General features: G+C 47.9%; 1 protein-coding gene across 1 annotated transcript; it reads left to right on the top strand.

The window, feature by feature from the left end:
• The first annotated feature begins 10,763 nt into the window (after positions 1-10,763).
• Positions 10,764-14,139, top strand: LOC121007999 (zymogen granule membrane protein 16-like). The gene is made up of 3 exons (XM_040440272.1): positions 10,764-10,913; positions 11,049-11,181; positions 13,812-14,139. Exons 1-3 carry the CDS (start codon positions 10,859-10,861, stop codon positions 14,137-14,139), a joined length of 516 nt encoding a protein of 171 aa, XP_040296206.1. The 5' UTR covers positions 10,764-10,858.
• Positions 14,140-20,612: the final 6,473 nt, after the last annotated feature.

Here is a 20,612-nt window from a genome sequence, read left to right on the forward strand (position 1 = left end):
GTCGCATGTCTCGGATATTGAGGACTCACTGTCCATCCCTGAGTCAGCGGTCTCGGAAGCAGCCAGCCGCGCATCTTACAGGCATTGGACCATCCCCAGGATGCTCGCGGAACTGAAGAAAAAAGGGATCCGCCATTCGGCATCGGCACGGAAGGCAGAACTGTATCATCTGCTCTTCCCTGAATCTCCCAGGGCTTCTGAACCGCCCGGAGCCTCCGAAGATCTGGTCTCCATGTCGACCATCCAGCTCTCCCTGACCCAACTCCATGCGACCATCAACAACATGGCATCTTCGATGTCACACATCGACTCCAGGCTCCAGGCCGTCGAGAGCAAGATGGCTACGCCTCCTCCTCCGCCAGAGGCCGAAGCCGTGCCTTCTACTTCCCAGGCCAACGTCCCAGGTACAGGTCTGGCCTCTCCCGACATCGCCCCAGCGTTCTTCGTTCCAGAAAACATCAGGCGGGATATCCTGGCAGGGAAGGATATCAATTTGGCCGCCATCCTAATCTCCACCCATGATACGGTCGAAAACCGGACAATCGCCTGCGGTGATGTGTCGGTGGTGCTGAGGTCTAGAGACGTCCGCCTCAACAAGAAGCTGTCTATCCCCGAGTTCATGCTGACCTTCAGCCTGTACCGGGACATAGTGTGCTCCATTCATCCCCACCGCAGGGTAGAATTGGACACATACATGTACAAGGTCACCGAGCTGGGTTACAGATATGGCGGTACCGCCTTCTACGAGTACCACCGGTCTTTCTCTGCCAAAGCGGCAGCGGCTTTCCTCCAGCACCAGCATGTCACCAACTGGGCAGTGTTGGACATGGAGATTTTTTGCAGGCACTTCGCCGGGCAAAAATCCCCAGCCTGTGCCGGTTGCCAATCAGTCCTCCATGCTTCTGATTGGTGCCCCCATGTCACCAACCCATCTCCTGCCAGGCCAACGTCCAGCTCAGGGGCGCAGAAACCCAACCCCACCACGGACAAACTCGGCCGTCCCATCACCTTCTTAGGGAAGAATCAGCTATGCAACAACTTCAACTTGGGTTCTTGCAGTTATGATAAATGCAAGGCTTTGCACATCTGCACCATCTGTTTCAGGGCCCATCCTCAGTCCTCCTGTTCCCAACGCACGGCTAAACGCTCATGACTAGGCGGGGTCAACGTTGACCTGTTACTCTCCCTTCTCCAACTACATCATGACCCCAGTTTTGTCCAGTTTCTCTCACAGGGGTTCTCGGAGGGTTTCCATACCGGGCTAGTCACCCTTCCGCAGGTCACTCATGAGTGCCCCAACCTCCTCTCCTCTCTGGCGGATCCCGGGGCGGTGGACGCTCTGCTGGAGGCGGAGTTACAGAAGGGCTTTATGATCGGTCCTTTTGCAGAATCCCCTTTCCCTCTGTACCGGGTCAGCCCCATAGGTCTGGTGTCCAAAAAATCGTCCAATAAAAAAAGATTAATTTATGACTTGTCTGCTCCTCATGCATCCAGCACCCCCAGCCTGAATTCCCTGGTCCCGTCGGACGAGTTCTCTATGCAGTACTCGTCCCTGGACGAGGCCGTGGAGCTCATTTTACAGGTCGGGGCAGGAGCTTGGTTGTCAAAAGCGGACATTGCTGATGCCTTCAAGTTGCTGCCCATCCTGCCTCATCTGTGGAAGTTCTACGGCCTCAAATGGAGGGCAAAATATTACTTTGCCACCCGCTTGACGTTCGGGTCAAAGAGCAGTCCCTGGCTCTTTGACCAGTTCGCCCAAGCACTGCATTGGCTCTTGGTCAATCATGCCCACTGTCCGAGGGTCATCCATTATCTGGATGACTTCTTGCTCATCGAGCAGGCCGAACATGCCCCGGACAGGTTGGACAGCCTCCTCAGCCTGTTCAGCCGCCTCAATGTTCCGGTGGCTTCAGCTAAGGTCGAGGGCCCCTCCAGGGTAATCACCTTTCTGGGCATCACCCTGGACACTATCAGAATGGAGGCCAGCCTCCCCCTGGACAAATTAAACAGGTTAAAGGACTCCGTGGCCAGGCTCGTGGGCACCCGCACGGTGTCAAAGTTGGAACTCCAGTCTTTATTGGGGTCTTTCAACTTTGCCGCCAGGATCATGCCCCAGGGCAGGTCTTTCACCGCCGGCCTACTCAGACTCCTCCCAGCAGCCTCAGATCAGCATGCCCTCATCCACCTCGGGCGTGACGCGCTGGCGGACCTGGCCATGTGGTCCTTGTTTTTGTCCAGCTGGAATGGCATCTCCCTCTTCGTTCCTCAGTGGAATGAGGCCTCTCCCTTGGTATTCTCCGATGCTGCTGCTTCCCTCGGTTTCGGGGCCATCTGCGGGGATCAATGGTTTGCAGGTCCTTGGCCCACGCAGGTCTCCTCAGACCAGGAGGCCGCCAGGTGTTCCCCCCTGCTCGAGGTCTACCCCATCGTCGCAGCCGCTCTCGTCTGGGGTCAGTCATGGAGTAACAGGCCAGTGTGCTTCATGACTGACAACCAGGCGGTTGTTGACATCCTCGCCAGGGGTAGGTCCAGCTCCCCCAAGGTCATGCGTCTGGTTCGCAGGCTCACCTGGCTGTCCCTGCAAAACAACTTCCGCATCATTTGCAGGCACATAGAGGGCAGGAAAAATACCGCAGCTGATGCTCTGTCCCGTTTAAACTTTAATTTGTTTTTCCAGGTCATGCCAGGAGCTCGGAGAGTCGGGATCAACCCTCCGGGGTTCGAAGCCCTGATCATGGACTAGAGGAGTACGTTTCCGCAGCCCACGGTCTCATCCGCGAGTCTCTCTCGGCTAATTCTGCCCGGAACTATTTAACAGGGTGGAACACCTTCAGGCGGTTTGCCCACCTTCACCCCAGGGGGGACAGGGACAGAGTCTCCTTCGTCCTGGCTTTCCTGGCATACTGCCACAAGGAGCTCCATCTGTCCCACAATACCATCAGACTTTATTTAGCGGGCATCCAGCACCACCACATGATCAGTCACCCTAGTCATTCCTCCTTCTTTTCCTCCCAGGCGGTCAAAGCGGTTTTGAGAGGCATTCAGAAGCTCTCTTCCCCTGCCCTTCCCTCCAGACAACCAGTCACAGGGGAATTATTCCAAAAAATTTCTGCCGCCCTAGATGGTAATCCCTTTGGCCCTTTCAGAAGTTCGATCCTCAAAGCCGCTCTCTACCTCAGCTTCTATGGGTTTCTCAGGCCGGGGGAATTCTGCTGCACCTCAGCCCGGAATCCAGGGCCGGTTATCAGCCAGCTCCTCCATAGTTTAGACCACTTCACCTTCTCTCTTCCTTCCTCCAAAACCTCCCAAGTCGGTCCACCGGTACAGATCGAATACTTTAAGTCATTCAATCCTTGGTGCCCAGTGTCCGTGTTCAATCAGCTGCTCTCCACTCTCCATGACAGAACTCCCGATAGCCCCCTACTACCTTTTCCCGTGCTGTCATTGACGTCCGCGCAGTTCATCAGGCACATTCGTTCCATAGCTTCGGGTCTGGGGTTCCACGCTGCTTCCATTTCCGGACACTCCTTCAGGATCGGGGCCGCATCGGCAGCCTCCAAACATGGCGTCCCCGCTCACGTCATACGGAAGATGGGACGATGGCAATCTTCCTGTTTTTCCCGTTACATCCCTCATCCACGGGCCGAGATTGCCAAAGCTTTTTCCAGTCTGGTTTTGTAAATCTACAAATAATAAACTGCCTAAAATTCATGTTTTGCCCCCTTTTTTGGCTACCCGCGTCACGTGGCTAAAGGCACACCACTAGCCAAGGTTAGGTCCTACCGTGTCCAGTGCACACCCTCTTCCCAACACTTCCCCCGGAGCCTTGACCACAAATATATATATAGATATATAAGTAATCATTAAGAATGACAGTATTGGACAATTGGATATATATACAAATACATGCACATGCCAGTCAGGACTTATTTGATCTAAAGGAGGTCCAGTATAAATCGATCTACAAAAACAGGACTGGAAGTAGTTAAGTGTAAATACCTACCTAACAGCTGAGAACAACATCTGGACCTGACAATGGGACAAAAATCTAGAGGAGGGGCGTATTCCTGGCAAACACCAAGCGCCGGGACTTGGGCATAGGTACCTATAGGCATCCGGAGAGAGTCAGGGGAAGGCGCATGCGCAGCAAACTAGAACTCATGCCAGCTCTATGATCCTGAGCAAGCGCAGAATGGCAGCCAGCCCCTAGCCAAATATTAAGTGTAAAGACATGCGCAGAAGGAGGCAGATAATCTGCCATGATCCAATGGGCAATAAACAGGTAAGTGAATGCTGGCAATGAGAATGACTTAATAACAAAAATCTAATAGGGCAGGCATGCGCAAGACCATCAGGAGGATCGCAAAGCGCAACAACTCCAGTACCAAATTCAAGTCACCCCCCAAAATCTAAGAGGACACGCATGCGCAGCTCCGTAGCAAAATCACGATCAGCGTTAAGTGCCTAGACATGCGCAGTAACAACCTACAATCCGGGTCCTGCACTAAGACGGCACTCAAGCGCGGTGACATCGCGAACGCTTAGTGGATGACAGAGGAGGGGGAGGTACTAGTGAATGAGCGATCCATAAGAAGTAGATACGGATAGGCCGCCAAACAAACACAGATATCCGAACGGTACACATTTGCTGGCAAGCGAGATGACGGCAGCAGGGAGGTTTTAAAAGGCCTGGTCCCGCCCCAACACAGCTGACTGCCCGATACCCCTGAAGACGCCAATTGTTTGGCGAAACATGTCGGGGGGCAGAGTGTGACAGTTTGTTACTTTTTAGCCAGCCAATGCACTGCGATAGTATAAGCTTACTATAAGCCAAGCAATAACAATAATGAGCGATCAGTGAGTGTCAGGCATCACCAGTTAGCACACAGTGCACTGTGACAATAACAGTGTGCACCCACAGAGCAGGAAGGATTCTGTGCAGATACAAGACACTGAGCCAGGCAGTCCAGAGGGATGTCAGAGCCGAAATCACAGCAGAATTCCATTCACTAGAGGCAGTGCAGATAGGCTGATAGTTTTAAATATAAATAATAAATGTTAATTTTTAGTTACAAAAGCTAATAACACGTGTCAACCCAGAGACATTATTGGTCCTAGTGGCCATTTGGAAATAAACAGTCTTATAAGTCTCAACACGTGTGAGTGGGTCAAATGTAATAAAGTGATAAGAACGCACAAGGTCTCAGATTCGTGAGATTTGATGACCCCTGAGAGAGAACCGCTCCTACTCCATCTTCAGATGCATCGACCTCGACTACAAAAGGCTTTTCTTGATCCGGCTGAACCAGGATTGTGGCGTTAACAAAACACTTCTTGAGATTTTCGAAGGCTTTTATGGCCTCAGATGGCCAATTCACTAGATCCGCCCCCCTTCCTGGTCAGGTCGGTAAAAGGTTTAGCGACCACCGAAAAATTTGCAATTAATTTTCGATAGTAATTGGAAAAAGCCAAAAAACGTTGCAACGCTTTAAGGGAAGAGGGTCTCATCCATTCCTGAATGGCTTGCACCTTCCCTTGCATCTTAAAAGATTGAGGAGTAAGGATATATCCCAAAAACAACATTTCTTGTGCCCCAAATATACATTTCTCCTCTTTGGCAAATAATTGGTTTTCTCTAAGAACCTTCAAAATCTGTCTGGTGTGAGTGACATGGGAATCCCAACTTGGTGAAAAAATCTGGATATCGTCCAAATATACAATCATAAATTTTCCAATAAACTGCCTGAAAATATCATTAACAAAATAAAAAAAAATTGCCGGAGCATTACTCAATTACTCAATGATGGGTGAGAGAAATATCTCGGTCAAATGCCAACTTTGTATAAAAAAATGGGAAAAGTTGTCTTTTGCCGAGATATTTATCTCACCCAGCATGGGTATATGTAAAATGACACCCCAAAACACATTGCCCAACTTCTCCCGATTACGGAGATACCAGATGTGTGACACTTTTTTGCAGCCTAGGTGGGCAAAGGGGCCCATATTCCAAAGAGCACCTTTAGGATTTCACTCGTCATTTTTTACACATTTTGATTTCAAACTACTTTGCACGCATTTGGGCCCCTAGAATGCCAGGGCAGTATAACTACCCCACAAGTGACCCCATTTTGGAAAGAAGACACCCCAAGGTATTTCGTGATGGGCATAGTGAGTTCATGGAAGTTTTTATTTTTTGTCAAAAGTTAGTGGAATATGAGACTTTGTAAAAAAAAATAAAAAAAAATCATCATTTTCCGCTAACTTGTGACAAAAAATAAAAAATTCTAGGAACTCGCCATGCCCCTCACGGAATACCTTGGGGTGTCTTCTTTCCAAAATTGTTTTCGATCATATGTTAGGTCTCATCTGTTATAATGTTGCGGGGGAGGTTTTTTTTCGTGTCTGTTCTTTATTGAATTGGAGTTTGCAGTGAAGTTTTTGACTCTGTTTGTTTTGTTGCAGGGGCGGCTCCTTGTCTTGCATGGATTTTCGGGCATTCGTATGTCTACTGGGGGGCCTTACGAGCTGACGTTCGGCGGAACGGTCGTCAATTGGGTTTTCCGATGGAGGAGTTGCTGGTCAGGTGGATTGGTTTGAGGGGGCTTCTCTGGGGGCGGGTTTTGCCTGAGATCCATACCAACGTCATGCTAGATCGCCCGCCTGATATCTTAGTTCTTCATGTGGGTGGCAATGATTTGGGGGTGCGTCGGTCCCGTGATGTGATACGGGATATTAAGTTAGACGTGCTGCGTTTGATGTCAGATTTTCCGGATTTGCTGGTGGTGTGGTCACAGGTGGTTGCGAGGAGTAGTTGGCGTTTTGCCAGATCGGTGGAGCGGATCAATAAAGCGCGGACGAAGTTGAACAAGGAGGTGGGACGTTTTGTTCGCAGACAGGGTGGTTTGGTGGTTCGACATCGGGAATTGGAGGCCGCATCGCCTCAATTCTTGAGATCCAATGGCGTGCATCTTAACGATGTGGGGATTGATATGTGGGCGTTAGGTATTCAGGAGGGTCTGGAAACGGCCCTGAGGGTGTGGCGGTACGCCCACAGGTGAGGTGTCACCGGTGGTCTTCTGGTGCCTGATCGATATGGGATCCTGGGGGAGCAATACAATGGTTTAAGAGATGCAGGACATGTTGGAGCCTGTATCTCATGTGGTTGGTGAATGCCGAGGATGGGGCTCCTGTTTGGGCTAAAAGGCCTACAGGAGGAGATACATGGATACTTCAAGGATTTGGTGCCCTTGGGTCGGTGAGTGCGGCCAAGGGTCATTTTGAAGTATAAGGAGAGATGGTTAAGGAAGATACCGCTTGTTTGGGTTGCCCTCCAGGATCCTTGTTACGGTACAGTGGCTCATAATGTTGAAGGATGTGTTAAAGTGATTATTGTTATTATTATTATTTTATGTGTATAATAAAGTTGGCCGTAATGGTCATTTTACCAAAGCAAGAAGGTTTCTGTGTGGTTATTGGAAAAGGGAATGGGTTTGGTAAGGCTAGCCGGAGGAAAATTCTTCCATCCTAGTAAGTCATGTGCCACAGAGTGCACAAGTAATATTACAATTAGGGAGAGATAGGGTCTCAGGGGACCTTTATATGTCACTAGATTCCAGCTATACTCATATGACAATTTCAAAATTTGATGTGGAATCCATTATACTGTTGTGATAAAAGTGATGGGAACAGTAATCGCCAGCGCGCGCCTCGTCCTGTGAATGAAGACGCTGCAGAGATATTTGCCCAACCCCCACCCTTGTCTTGTCTTCCTCTTTAGTGTAGGGGCTGCATTAGGGGCCCCTGGGTGAGTCTGAGCTCCATTGATGGTAAGACCCCCCCTCTGGCTGCATTCTGCCCCCTCCTTTTTTATGCCTTTCTTGTGTACAGTGCGGTGAGCCCCTGATGTGCACTATATGAGCTGCCATAAAGTGATATCTGATGTTCTGCTGGGTGTCAGGTGTTCTGTGCCTGGAATGGAGGATGGGAGGTCCGGCTCCTTGTAGTGTACACAGGGGAACAGCTTATCTGTATGCACCCTTTGTCTCTCCGGGTCACATTAACCCTCTTAGCTCCTGGATACTGCAGGCACTACAGTGAGATTATGAAAAAATTGGCAGTGATGGGGTTAATGTGATATCTCTGTCCTGTGCTTTATGATAGATGCCATATGGTGAGTGTCAGAAGATCCTGTATATATATGGATGATGAGAGTCATAGTTACATCCCTGCAGACTGATACCAGGTAAGTGGCTCCTCCGACACCTTTAGGACACACTATCCCAGGCAGCATAAGCACCAGGGGATTATTTGCGGTGGCCGGGTTTGGGGTGGCCCCAACACTACTCTGGGTCCCCCGGACACCATCAAAGTGTCACCATGTGTTGCTGCTCTCCGGACAAGATGGTACGAGGTGGTGAACCTGAATGGGAAATAAGTCCAGAGAGTCGGGGTCTGCAGTAACCAGGGGGCTTCTTTACTGGAGGAATTCAGGTGAGGCACTGGGCCGGCGTCTCCAGTCTCCTCCCGGGAAGAAGAAGGGTTTGATGCTGAGGAAAGGCCTGAGCTAGATGTCCCTCTGTCTCTCAGAAGGCTGGTGCCCTGGTCCAAGGCTGGTGATCCAGGGTCTGTGGCAGCGTATCCCCATCTCAGCGTCTTCTTCTGGTCACTCCATAGTCTGGCAGAGTCTCCTCTTCCCTATCTGCAGCACACGAGGTCCTCTGACTGCTCTCCTTACTGTATATATAGTTTCTGGCTAAACTAGACCCTTCTAGTGGGAGGTGTGGAGTGGAGAAACTCAGCCCAAACAAATACAATATAGCAGCACCAGACATTCAAAAGGTCAGACTGTCTGGTTTTGGTGGTAAACAAGACTGGCTTTTTCCCTCCAAAACATAATCTTCTTTAACCCTTGTGGTATCTGCGTAAAATTATCAGCTTCTCATTATTAGCTAGAAAGTCCCAAAAGTCTCTCAGTGTTCATTTACCGTTTCCATAGTGCTGTGCAAACACAGTGCAAAAGAACAGGATATTTATAACAACATATATATGTATAATGCAGTTACATAGTATTAAACATTATAACTCAATGCAAGTTAACCCTTTAAAGTAAAGAGTTGACAACTTTGCATAGGTGAAACAGGCAAATGTCCACAAATATTTAAACTTCAAAGTACCTCTGCTCCAGGGCACTACATATGACTCCCAGTATTGTCTAATAGTAGTAACATTAATACTCGGTGGCACTTATTGGAGTACTCCGCTGCAGGTGTCGGTACAGAGCTCAAGAGCAACAAGAGCAGTGGAGTGCGGGGGTGCCGGGAATGACGGGTTCAGATTCTAAAAATCAATGTACATGGAGGCGACAGGAATAAAACCAGGGAAATGACCTGTCTGGGGGAGAGCATTCTAGAAAACCACTGCAGCAAGGGAAAAGTCTTATAGACGGGGTGATGGAGAACATTAGAGTCTCCCACAGACCACCAGACACAAAACGAGCGCTGATTGATGTTCATTCAAAGGATGTTTCACGTGACTCCATGCAAAGTGAAAGGGGGATGAACAATCCTTACTATGATCGGGATACTCTGGAGGGTCATTACCTGTATAATGATGGGGGTACTCTCAGTGGAAGGTCATTACCAGTATAATAATGGGGGTACTCTCAGTGGAGGGCCATTACCTGTATAATAATGGGGGTACTCTCAGTGGAAGGTCATTACCTGTATAATAATGGGGGTACTCTCAGTGTAGGGTCATTACCTGTATAATAATGGGGGTACTCTCAGTGTAGGGTCATTACCAGTATAATGATGGGGGTAATCTCAGTGGAGGGTCATTACCAGTATAATGATGGGGGTACTCTCAGTGGAGGGTCATTACCTGTTTAATAATGGGGGTACTCTCAGTGAAGGGTCATTACCTGTATAATAATGGGGGTACTCTCAGTGTATAATAAGGGGGGTACTCTCAGTGGAAGGTCATTACATGTATAATATTGGGGGTACTCTCAGTGTAGGGTCATTTCCAGTATAATAAGGGGGGTACTCTCAGTGGAAGGTCATTACATGTATAATAATGGGGGTACTCTCAGTGAAGGGTCATTACCTGTATAATAATGGGGGTACTCTCAGTGGAGGGTCATTCCCTGTATAATAATGGGGGTACTCTCAGTGGAGGGTCATTTCCAGTATAATATTGGGGGTACTCTCAGTGTAGGGTCATTACCAGTATAATAATGGGGTTACTCTCAGTGGAGGGTCATTACCAGTATAATAATGGGGGTACTCTCAGTGGAAGGTCATTACCTGTATAATATTGGGGGTACTCTCAGTGTAGGGTCATTTCCAGTATAATAAGGGGGGTACTCTCAGTGGAAGGTCATTACATGTATAATATTGGGGGTACTCTCAGTGTAGGGTCATTTCCAGTATAATAAGGGGGGTACTCTCAGTGGAAGGTCATTACATGTATAATAATGGGGGTACTCTCAGTGAAGGGTCATTACCTGTATAATAATGGGGGTACTCTCAGTGGAGGGTCATTCCCTGTATAATAATGGGGGTACTCTCAGTGGAGGGTCATTTCCAGTATAATATTGGGGGTACTCTCAGTGTAGGGTCATTACCAGTATAATAATGGGGGTACTCTCAGTGGAAGGTCATTACCTGTATAATAATGGGAGTACTCTCAGTGTAGGGTCATTACCTGTATAATAATGGGGTACTCTCAGTGGAGGGTCATTACCTGTATAATAATGGGGGTACTCTCAGTGTATAATAATAATATATTGTCGTCTCCCCGCTTCTAGCTCAGGACCGGTGACACCTCCAGCTCTGCACTGCGCTCACCTCCCTGCACAATGCTGACTCTGCTGTGCCTGTGCCTGCTCCTGGGCTCCTCAGTGGCCTCTAGTGGTGAGTGGCAGTCATTACACGTCTCATCTATGTTTATAATCTGCACAGACTATAATCTCCCTATATAATGTCTGGTCATGCTGAGGCCTCCGCCTGGCAGGGGTTCTCCTTTAATTCTCTCCTCTCATCCTGTAGTGCAGTCCCGTATGTCTTCCTTCGTGGGGGAGCACGGCGCAGGAGGGGGCACCGCATTTTCCTTCTCCTCGGAGCAGCTAAAAGGACCAATCACAGGCCTGCGAGTGCGGGAGAACCCGAGTCACATCATAGGGTGAGACCCCTCATGTCTTCTCTTCCTCCCATCTTACCAGCACACAGCAGGCTGCATTAGTCGGTCCCATAGAAATGAATGGAGGGCTGCTGTGCATGCGCTGTGATCTTTCCTTCATTTTGGAGGCTTTGTTCTAGAGATAGCTGTGGGTCCTAGAGGTGGCCCCCGCACCTATCTGACTTTGGTGACATATCCTCGCGATGTGCCACAAATGTGTGAGGTGAGACAATCCCTTTAAATGGGTTGTCCAGTCCTGGAGCTGACAGCGCCTATAGCGTGGACCTCTGCCCCTGAACATAAAACAGCAAACTCCGCTGTCCGACCGCGGCTCCGCTCCCAGCTGCTGGATCCCATTCCCTGAAGTGTGAATATGGAGTCGCTTACACGGCTTGGCCCTTGGGGATCTCGGACGCCACTTCCACACTTTGGTCGGGGGCTCGGCGGAGCTGATGTTGTGTTTTATCCTAATGAGAAAGATTTCATAATAAGGATTTGGAGAAGGGGCAGAGGAATAGCAGAGCAGGGAGAGGCTGGTGCTGCTACTAGGGGGTCATACCATGGGGGAGTAATAAAGCCCACCATAATGCCCCCCCCCCAGTAGAAATAATTCTCCTTATAATGTGCAAAACATTCCCCTTTGTAATGCCCCCAGTTGAGCTAATGTTCCCATAATGTGCCAATATAAAATACCCCTTCTCAGTGCCCCCGTAGATGACCCCATAGTGCTCCTCCTCCCTTCCCCCCACCATAATATGTCCCAGTATAAAATGCCCCTATACAGAGCCCCCCATATAAAATACCCCTTCTTTTTAGCCTCAGTAGATGCCCCTATAGTGCCCCCCAATCATGTGCCAGTAAGATGTGCCCCAATAGATGCCCCCCAATCATGTGCCAGTAAGATGTGCCCCCATAGATGCCCCCAATCATGTGCCAGTAAGATGTGCCCCATAGATGCCCCCAATCATGTGCTAGTAAGATGCCCCCCAATCATGTGCCAGTAATAAGAGCCCCCCCACCATCATGTGCCAGTAGCCCCCCCTTATGTGCCAATAACACCCCCTTATTATGTGCCAGTAACCCCCATATCATGTGCCAGTAGCCCCCATATCATGTGCCAATAGCCTCCTTATCATGATCCAGTATTGTACCTATATAAAAAAAAAAAAAACACTTATACTTACCTCCAGCGATGCGATGCAGGCCTCTTCCGGCCTGTGTCCCTCGCTATACGGCTCAGGCGGCGCGATGACATCATCGCGCCGCCTGCACCGGCCTCTGATAGGCTGCCGGCCTAGTGCTGGCAGCCTATCAGAAGAACAGGAGGGGACACACCACTCCCTCCCCTGCCTCAGCACAGCCGTCTGTATCGCTGTCCTGAGGACGGCGATACAGATGACTATGGAGATGAGCGCTTCCACAATGGAAGCGCTCATCTCCTGCTGCTGTGCCCTGCCGCCGGCCGCCCCCACTTGCCACCAGGGCCGCGGCCTTGCGGCACTCAGGCCTGCCGACCTACCGGGAAATATCCCGGTATCCCGGCAGGCCAGTCCGGCCCTGATGAGTGTTCTTTTTAATATTCAAGGTCCATGCCATAGGGGTTGTCAGATCCCAGGCTGGACAACCCCATTAACTTCTTTCAAGTTGAAGAGCCTCTTCCTAACAGAGTGTCTCTTCTCAGCCTCTTCCTAACAGAGTGTCTCTTCTCAGCCTCTTCCTAACAGAGTGTCTCTTCTCAGCCTCTTCCCTGCAGTGTCTCTTCTCTGAGCCTCTTCCCTGCAGTGTCTCTTCTCAGCCTCTTCTCTGCAGTATCTCTTCTGAGCCCCTTCCCTGCAGAGTGTCTTTTGTAAGAAGGTACAAGGAATCATTGTGGATGATAGGTACGTGTCACCGAGGTTCCTGGCCTCGGTGGAGAAAGAGACGGTTTTTATGTGTCAGCAGCAGTTGCTGTTTGACACCTTGATACTTAGTACGGCTGTAATAGCTGATACGGCTCTTACTGGGAGTAGTCAAAGTGCTGGGTGGGTGACTACTCCCCATGTTCCAGGCCAGGTTTTGCCAGGCATAAAAACCAGCCAGCAATTCCAGGTGGAAAGGATTACCTCCGTCTGACAGTGGAGCTCAGGAGGTCTGTGTGCTGTGATCTGAGGGCTGTGTTGGGATCCGCGGCTTGAGCCGGGCTGGAGGGCTCAGACCCCTGTGAGGGCGAACAGGCCGCCTAACGTTTGCCTGTGGACTTGACAAGGCAGAACTTCCAACAGGGTGTGAAGTAACATATTTTATGTGTCTGAACGATCACCAAGCAACTTGCGGTTTTGTTTTGCTTTCACGAATAAACACTGATGTTTAGAACCAAGAACTTTGCCTCTGTGCTGCACCCGCTAATCCTAACTACCAGAGCGAATCCCCACACTCTTCTGAGCCTCTTTCCTGCAGAGTGTCTTTTCAGCCTCTTCCCTGCAGTGTATCTACTCAGCCTCTACCCTGAAGATTGTCTCTTTTCAGCCTCTTCCTTGCAGTCTCTTCTCAGCCTCTTCTCTGCAAGATTGTCTCTTCTCAGCCTCTTCTCTGCAGATTGTCTCTTCTCAGCCTCTTCCCTGCAATGTCTCTTCTTATGTTTTTGTCTTCTGCAGGGTCCAGTTCCAGTATGGTGGCACCTGGGGACCTTATTATGGGAACCCATCAGGAACGCTCCACGAGATCTTACTCCATCGGGGGGAGAACATTGTACAAGTGTCCGGGAAGGTGGCCTCCTACGTGAACGAGCTGATCTTCATCACAAATCGCGGGAGAATACTTAAATACGGTCAACCCTCCGGCAACAGCTTCAATGATTTCCCCCTGTATGACGGCACCGTCCTCCGCTATGTGAGTGGCCGGCATTCATCCGTCATACACAGCATTGGTTTCCATTGGGGGGTCAGTCCAAGTTGTGTCAACTGCAAAGAAGAGTCCAAATGATGGATACAAGAACCATATCGACGGTCCTGGAAACCCACCCATGGCTGACGACACCGTATCTCCGACTGCGTCCACAGATCTCATCTACCACAAATAACAATCTTTTGCCTAATGCTTCGACCTCTACAATGTCTTTGAAATGTCTTTTCCCCATTTGCAGCCAAGAAGTGATGAATAACTGCCAATAAAAGAATATATAACAATATATAATGTGCACCTCAAAATCTTGCTATAACCATGTGACCACAATGTGGCGCTGTCAAAATAATAATAAATAATAGATGTTCTCATAAAAATGTTGCAGTAATGTGTATCCATGTATCCTGTATTATACTCCAGAGCTGCACTCACTATTCTGCTGGTGCAGTCACTGTGTACATACATTACTTATCCTATACTTATCCTGAGTTACATCCCCTATTATACTCCAGAGCTGCACTCACTATTCTGCTGGTGCAGTCGCTGTGTACATACATTACTTATCCTGTACTGATCCTGAGTTACATCCTGTATTATACTCCAGAGCTGCACTCACTATTCTGCTGGTGCAGTCACTGTGTACATACATTACTTATCCTGTACTGGTCCTGAGTTACATCCTGTATTATACTCCAGAGCAGCACTCACTATTCTGCTGGTGCAGTCACTGTGTACATACATTACTTATCCTGTACTGATCCTGAGTTACATCCTGTATTATACTCCAGAGCTGCACTCACTATTCTGCTGGTGCAGTCACTGTGTACATACATTACTTATCCTGTACTGATCCTGAGTTACATCCTGTATTATACTGCAGAGCTGCACTCACTATTCTGCTGGTGGGGTCATTGTGTACATACATTACTTATCCTGTACTGATCCTGAGTTACATCCTTTATTATACTCCAGAGCTGCACTCACTATTCTGCTGGTGCAGTCACTGTGTACATACATTACTTATCCTGTACTGATCCTGAGTTACATCCTGTATTATACTCCAGAGCTGCACTCACTACTCTGCTGGTGCAGTCACTGTGTACATACATTACTTATCCTGTACTGATCCTGAGTTACATCCTGTATTATACTCCAGAGCTGTACTCACTATTCGGCTGGTGCAGTCACTGTATACATACATTACTTATCCTGTACTGACCCTGAGTTACATCCTGTATTATACTCCAGAGCTGCACTCACTATTCTGCTGGTGCAGTCACTGTGTACATACATTACTTATCCTGTACTGATCCTGAGTTACATCCTGTATTATACTCCAGAGCTGCACTCACTATTCTGCTGGTGCAGTCACTGTGTACATACATTACTTATCCTGTACTGATCCTGAGTTACATCCTGTATTATACTCCAGAGCTGTACTCACTATTCTGCTGGTGCAGACACTGTGTACATACATTACTTATCCTGTACTGATCCTGAGTTACATCCTGTATTATACTCCAGAGCTGCACTCACTATTCTGCTGGTGCAGTCACTGTGTACATACATTACTTATCCTGTACTGATCCTGAGTTACACTCTGTATTATACTCCAGAGCTGCACTCACTGTTCTGCTGGTGCAGTCACTGTGTACATACATTACTTATCCTGTACTGATCCTGAGTTACACACTGTATTATACTCCAGAGCTGCACTCACTATTCTGCTGGTGCAGTCACTGTGTACATACATTACTAATCCTGTACTGATCCTGAGTTACATCCTGTATTATACTCCAGAGCTGCGCTCATTATTCTGCTGGTGCAGTCACTATGTACATACATTACTTATCCTGTACTGATCCTGAGTTACATCCTGTATTATACTCCAGAGCTGCACTCACTATTCTGCTGGTGCAGTCACTATGTACATACATTACTTATCCTGTACTGATCCTGAGTTACATCCTGTATTATACTCCAGAGCTGCACTCACTATTCTGCTGGTGCAGTCACTGTGTACATACATTACTTATCCTGTACTGATCCTGAGTTACATCCTGTATTATACTCCAGAGCTGCACTCACTGTTCTGCTGGTGCAGTCACTGTGTACATACATTACTTATCCTGCACTGATCCTGAGTTACATCCTGTATTATACTCCAGAGCTGCACTCACTATTCTGCTGGTGCAGTCACTGTGTACATACATTACTTATCCTGTACTGATCCTGAGTTACATCCTGTATTATACTCCAGAGCTGCACTCACTATTCTGCTGGTGCAGTCACTGTGTACATACATTACTTATCCTGTACTGATCCTGAGTTACACCCTGTATTATACTCCAGAGCTGCACTCACTGTTCTGCTGGTGCAGTCACTGTGTACATTCATTACTTATCCTGTACTGATCCTGAGTTACATCCTGTATTATACTCCAGAGCTGCACTCACTATTCTGCTGGTGCAGTCACTGTGTACATACATTACTTATCCTGTACTGATCCTGAGTTACACCCTGTATTATACTCCAGAGCTGCACTCACTATTCTGCTGGTGCAGTCACTGTGTACATACATTACTTATCCTATACTGATCCTGAGTTACATCCTGTATTATACTCCAGAGCTGCGCTCATTATTCTGCTGGTGCAGTCACTATGTACATACATTACTTATCCTGCACTGATCCTGAGTTACATCCTGTATTATACTCCAGAGCTGCACTCACTGTTCTGCTGGTGCAGTCACTGTGTACATTCATTACTTATCCTGTACTGATCCTGAGTTACATCCTGTATTATACTCCAGAGCTGCACTCACTATTCTGCTGGTGCAGTCACTATGTACATACATTACTTATCCTGCACTGATCCTGAGTTACATCCTGTATTATACTCCAGAGCTGCACTCACTGTTCTGCTGGTGCAGTCACTGTGTACATACATTACTTATCCTGTACTGATCCTGAGTTACATCCTGTATTATACTCCAGAGCTGCACTCACTATTCTGCTGGTGCAGTCACTGTGTACATACATTACTTATCCTGTACTGATCCTGAGTTACATCCTGTATTATACTCCAGAGCTGCACTCACTATTCTGCTGGTGCAGTCACTGTGTACATACATTACTTATCCTGTACTGATCCTGAGTTACATCCTGTATTATACTCCAGAGCTGCACTTACTATTCTGCTGGTGCAGTCACTGTGTACATACATTACTTATCCTGTACTGATCCTGAGTTACATCCTGTATTATACTCCAGAGCTGCACTCACTATTCTGCTGGTGCAGTCACTATGTACATACATTACTTATCCTGTACTGATCCTGAGTTACATCCTGTATTTCTTTTATTAAAATTTAAAAAAACATAACAAATGAATAAATAAATACAGAAATCACACCAAAACATAACACAAAACCCAAACCAAATATACTGGACATAAAGCTCCTCAGCACGGTACAGACACCGGTCCAACCCAACACTCGCTCCCCCACAGATCACCCACTATATACAGTATTTACAATATTTTTAACTTCAATATCAATGTACTAACCTTTCTGACTCGGTTGCACCTACCTACACACAGCAAAATATAGAAATCTTAGAAAACAAACTTACAAAAATCCTACACACCAACACCCCAATACAACACACACATACATTTTTTCGGTTCCGCATCCAATGCCCTCAGCACATGATAACAGATGTCCATGAACCAGCCCAGGATATTCTCATATACCCCAAAAGTCTCCAATGTCCCCTAGATCCCTCCCCCCATTTGCCTACAACGCAACAAATTATAAAATATATACATCACTATACAAATATACAATATATACACATTACATACCAATATATACAAATATACTTTACTCCAATTAGGATAATGGAATCAACACCTTTGACCCCATGCTGGGTATAATGACCTCTGACCCCATGCTGGGTATAATGACCAGATGTTGATTCAGTTACATATTTATTCCCAGAGAAGTCTTGTACAGTCACTCAGAATTGAGAAAGCTCGTTGGAAGAACGAGTGAAACGTATTCAAGAAATCTACAGTAAGTCCAGTTGCCTTGATTTATTCTTTACAGATACACTTCAGATTGTCCCTCACACACAGTTTCCCACAGAAGCAGCACCAAGTCAAGTCCCAAAACCTCAACGGGATCCTGATGGAATTCAAAAGGTGTAACCTGACCCCCAGATCTCCACTTGGACAGTCCCTGAGGGAGAGAGGTTTCTGGAAATAGGTCAACAGAACCCTTTGGTCAAACAGTTTACCACATCCCCAGGCCCCATCGACGTAATACCTTCAGAAGCAGGGCAGCATAAGCCAGGAGATGCCCATGTGGTGTGAGGAGATCCTTCACTTGCTCCCGAAGTCATTCCTGGAAGAAAGTCTAGTAGGTTGATCTTAATAAAGGTGTTCACCAGGAACACCACACGGTTCACCATACCCAGCCCTCCTAGTCTCTGTGTACAGTAAGTAACCTCCCTCTTGACAAGGTTCAGTCTATTTCCCCACATCTGGAAGAACTGACTGTAGACCCAAGTCCAGAAAGGTTCTGGCAAGATGCACACACAGACCAGATATAACAGCAAAGGGATCATGTGGGTTTTGATAATGTTCACCCTTTCCTTGAGGGTCCACCCTTTCCACTGGTCCACCTTCTGAGCAGCAATCTTAAGCCTGCTGTCCCAATTTTGATGGGGGTAATCCCCCTGGCCAAATTCAATGCTAAGGACTTTTTCAGACTTCTGTGGCTCTGGAAAGGTGTCTGGGAGATCAAAACCAGGATCTCCTCGTCCCAGCTAGAGACACTTATCCCGGTTGATCTTTGACCCAGATGACTCTGAGTAGAGTTCTACCTCCGACAGCACCCACTCTGCCTCACCTCTCGAAGACACAAAGATAGTTACGTCATCAGCATGCGCCACCACCCTCAGTGTGGTCTCCAGAGCTGCCTGGTCCATCCCGACACCCGCCAATGGCCCACAATCAACCCTTCTAAGGAATGATGGATCGCATACAACAGCGGGCTCAAAGGACAACCCTGGTGAACCCCAGATCCCACCTTGAAAGGGAGGCCAATCCAACCATTGACAAGCATGAAACTATCTCCCCCTGCGTACAAGGTCTTAAGCCAATCAACAAACCCCCCTGGCAGGCCATATGTCAGAAGGACAGACCAGAGGTACTCGTGGTCAACAAGATTAAACACTTTTGCCTGATCCAAGGACAGCATGTACCCCTTCCAGTGACCTGCCCTGCTCCATGGCCTCCCAGACAATGAGCCCAGCACTAAAAGTACTGTGGCCTGAAACAAAGTAGCGCTGGTCCCTAGATAGGAGCTGGGGTGCAAACTTCACCAACGATTAAATAGCACCTTCGTCAGAATATTTTTGTCCACACCGAGGAGCGCTATGGGATGCCAATTGTCAATGTGAAACGGATCCTTACCCTTTGACAAACTGATCAGGGCTGACCTCCTCATTGACTTTGGTAGAGCGCTTGAGGAGAGACGCTTATTAAATACCTCAGTCAAGGGGGAACCAATGTGTCCTGAAAGGTCTTATAAAACTCGGTATTAAGCCATCTGGACCTGGCGATTTTTTTGGGTGCAAGCCCCTCAATCACCAGACTGAATTCCTCTTACTGAATCATTTCAGTTTAATATATTAAGAGAGGGGTCCACTCCTGGTTCAGGGACAGTTTCAGCCAGGAAAGCCAACATCTTATCACGATCAATATTACAGGCTATAGCTACTAGAGAGGGGTCGTTGATCCAGGGAGTTATTCTGATTGCCTGATTGGAGTCGGGTAGGAATTTTTTTAACCTTAAGTGGGGAAAATTGGCTTCTACCTCATAGTTTTTTTTTGCCTTCCCCTGGATCAACTTGCAGGATAACAAGCCGAACTGGATGGACAAATGTCTTTTTTCGGACTTATAAACTATGTTGCTATGTTACCTCCAGGATCCCTGATTTGGACCTTCTCAGGGACCCTGTACTATCAATCAGACCTGACACAATCTTACTACTCACTGACATCCTTCACAACTTCTCTGTCAGAGAAGAGTAAATTCTCACCACCGGACACTGCTGCCTGTGTTTTATAGACCAAACCAAGACCCGGCCTGGATCGGCTTTACAGCCATACTAAATAGCAAAGCCATGTTGGCGATCTGCTAGTGTCTGCTGTACCTAACCGTGTTCTTGTATTACCTTTGTCTGCTGTGGATAACCTTAAAAACATACTTTTATTGATATGCAAATGAGCCTCTAGGTGCTATGGGGGCATCTTTTCAGCACCTAGAGGCTCCATCTACTCACTATTTCTGCCGCCCAGCGCGCTCCAGCCCGCCCCTCTCCTCTAGATTGACAGCCTACTTCTCTCCACCTCGGCCGAATTAGGTAGGATTGACAGCCTACTTCTCTCCATCTCGGCTATATTCGGCGCAGGCGCAGTGACTGTCGGACTGCTCCCTGCGCCGTAATCGTCTAGTGCTGCATTAGACTCTTCTAACTCAGACAGGTT

Source organism: Bufo bufo, chromosome 7 (assembly GCF_905171765.1).
Source record: "Bufo bufo chromosome 7, aBufBuf1.1, whole genome shotgun sequence".
In the NCBI taxonomy this organism is placed as follows: domain Eukaryota; kingdom Metazoa; phylum Chordata; class Amphibia; order Anura; family Bufonidae; genus Bufo; species Bufo bufo.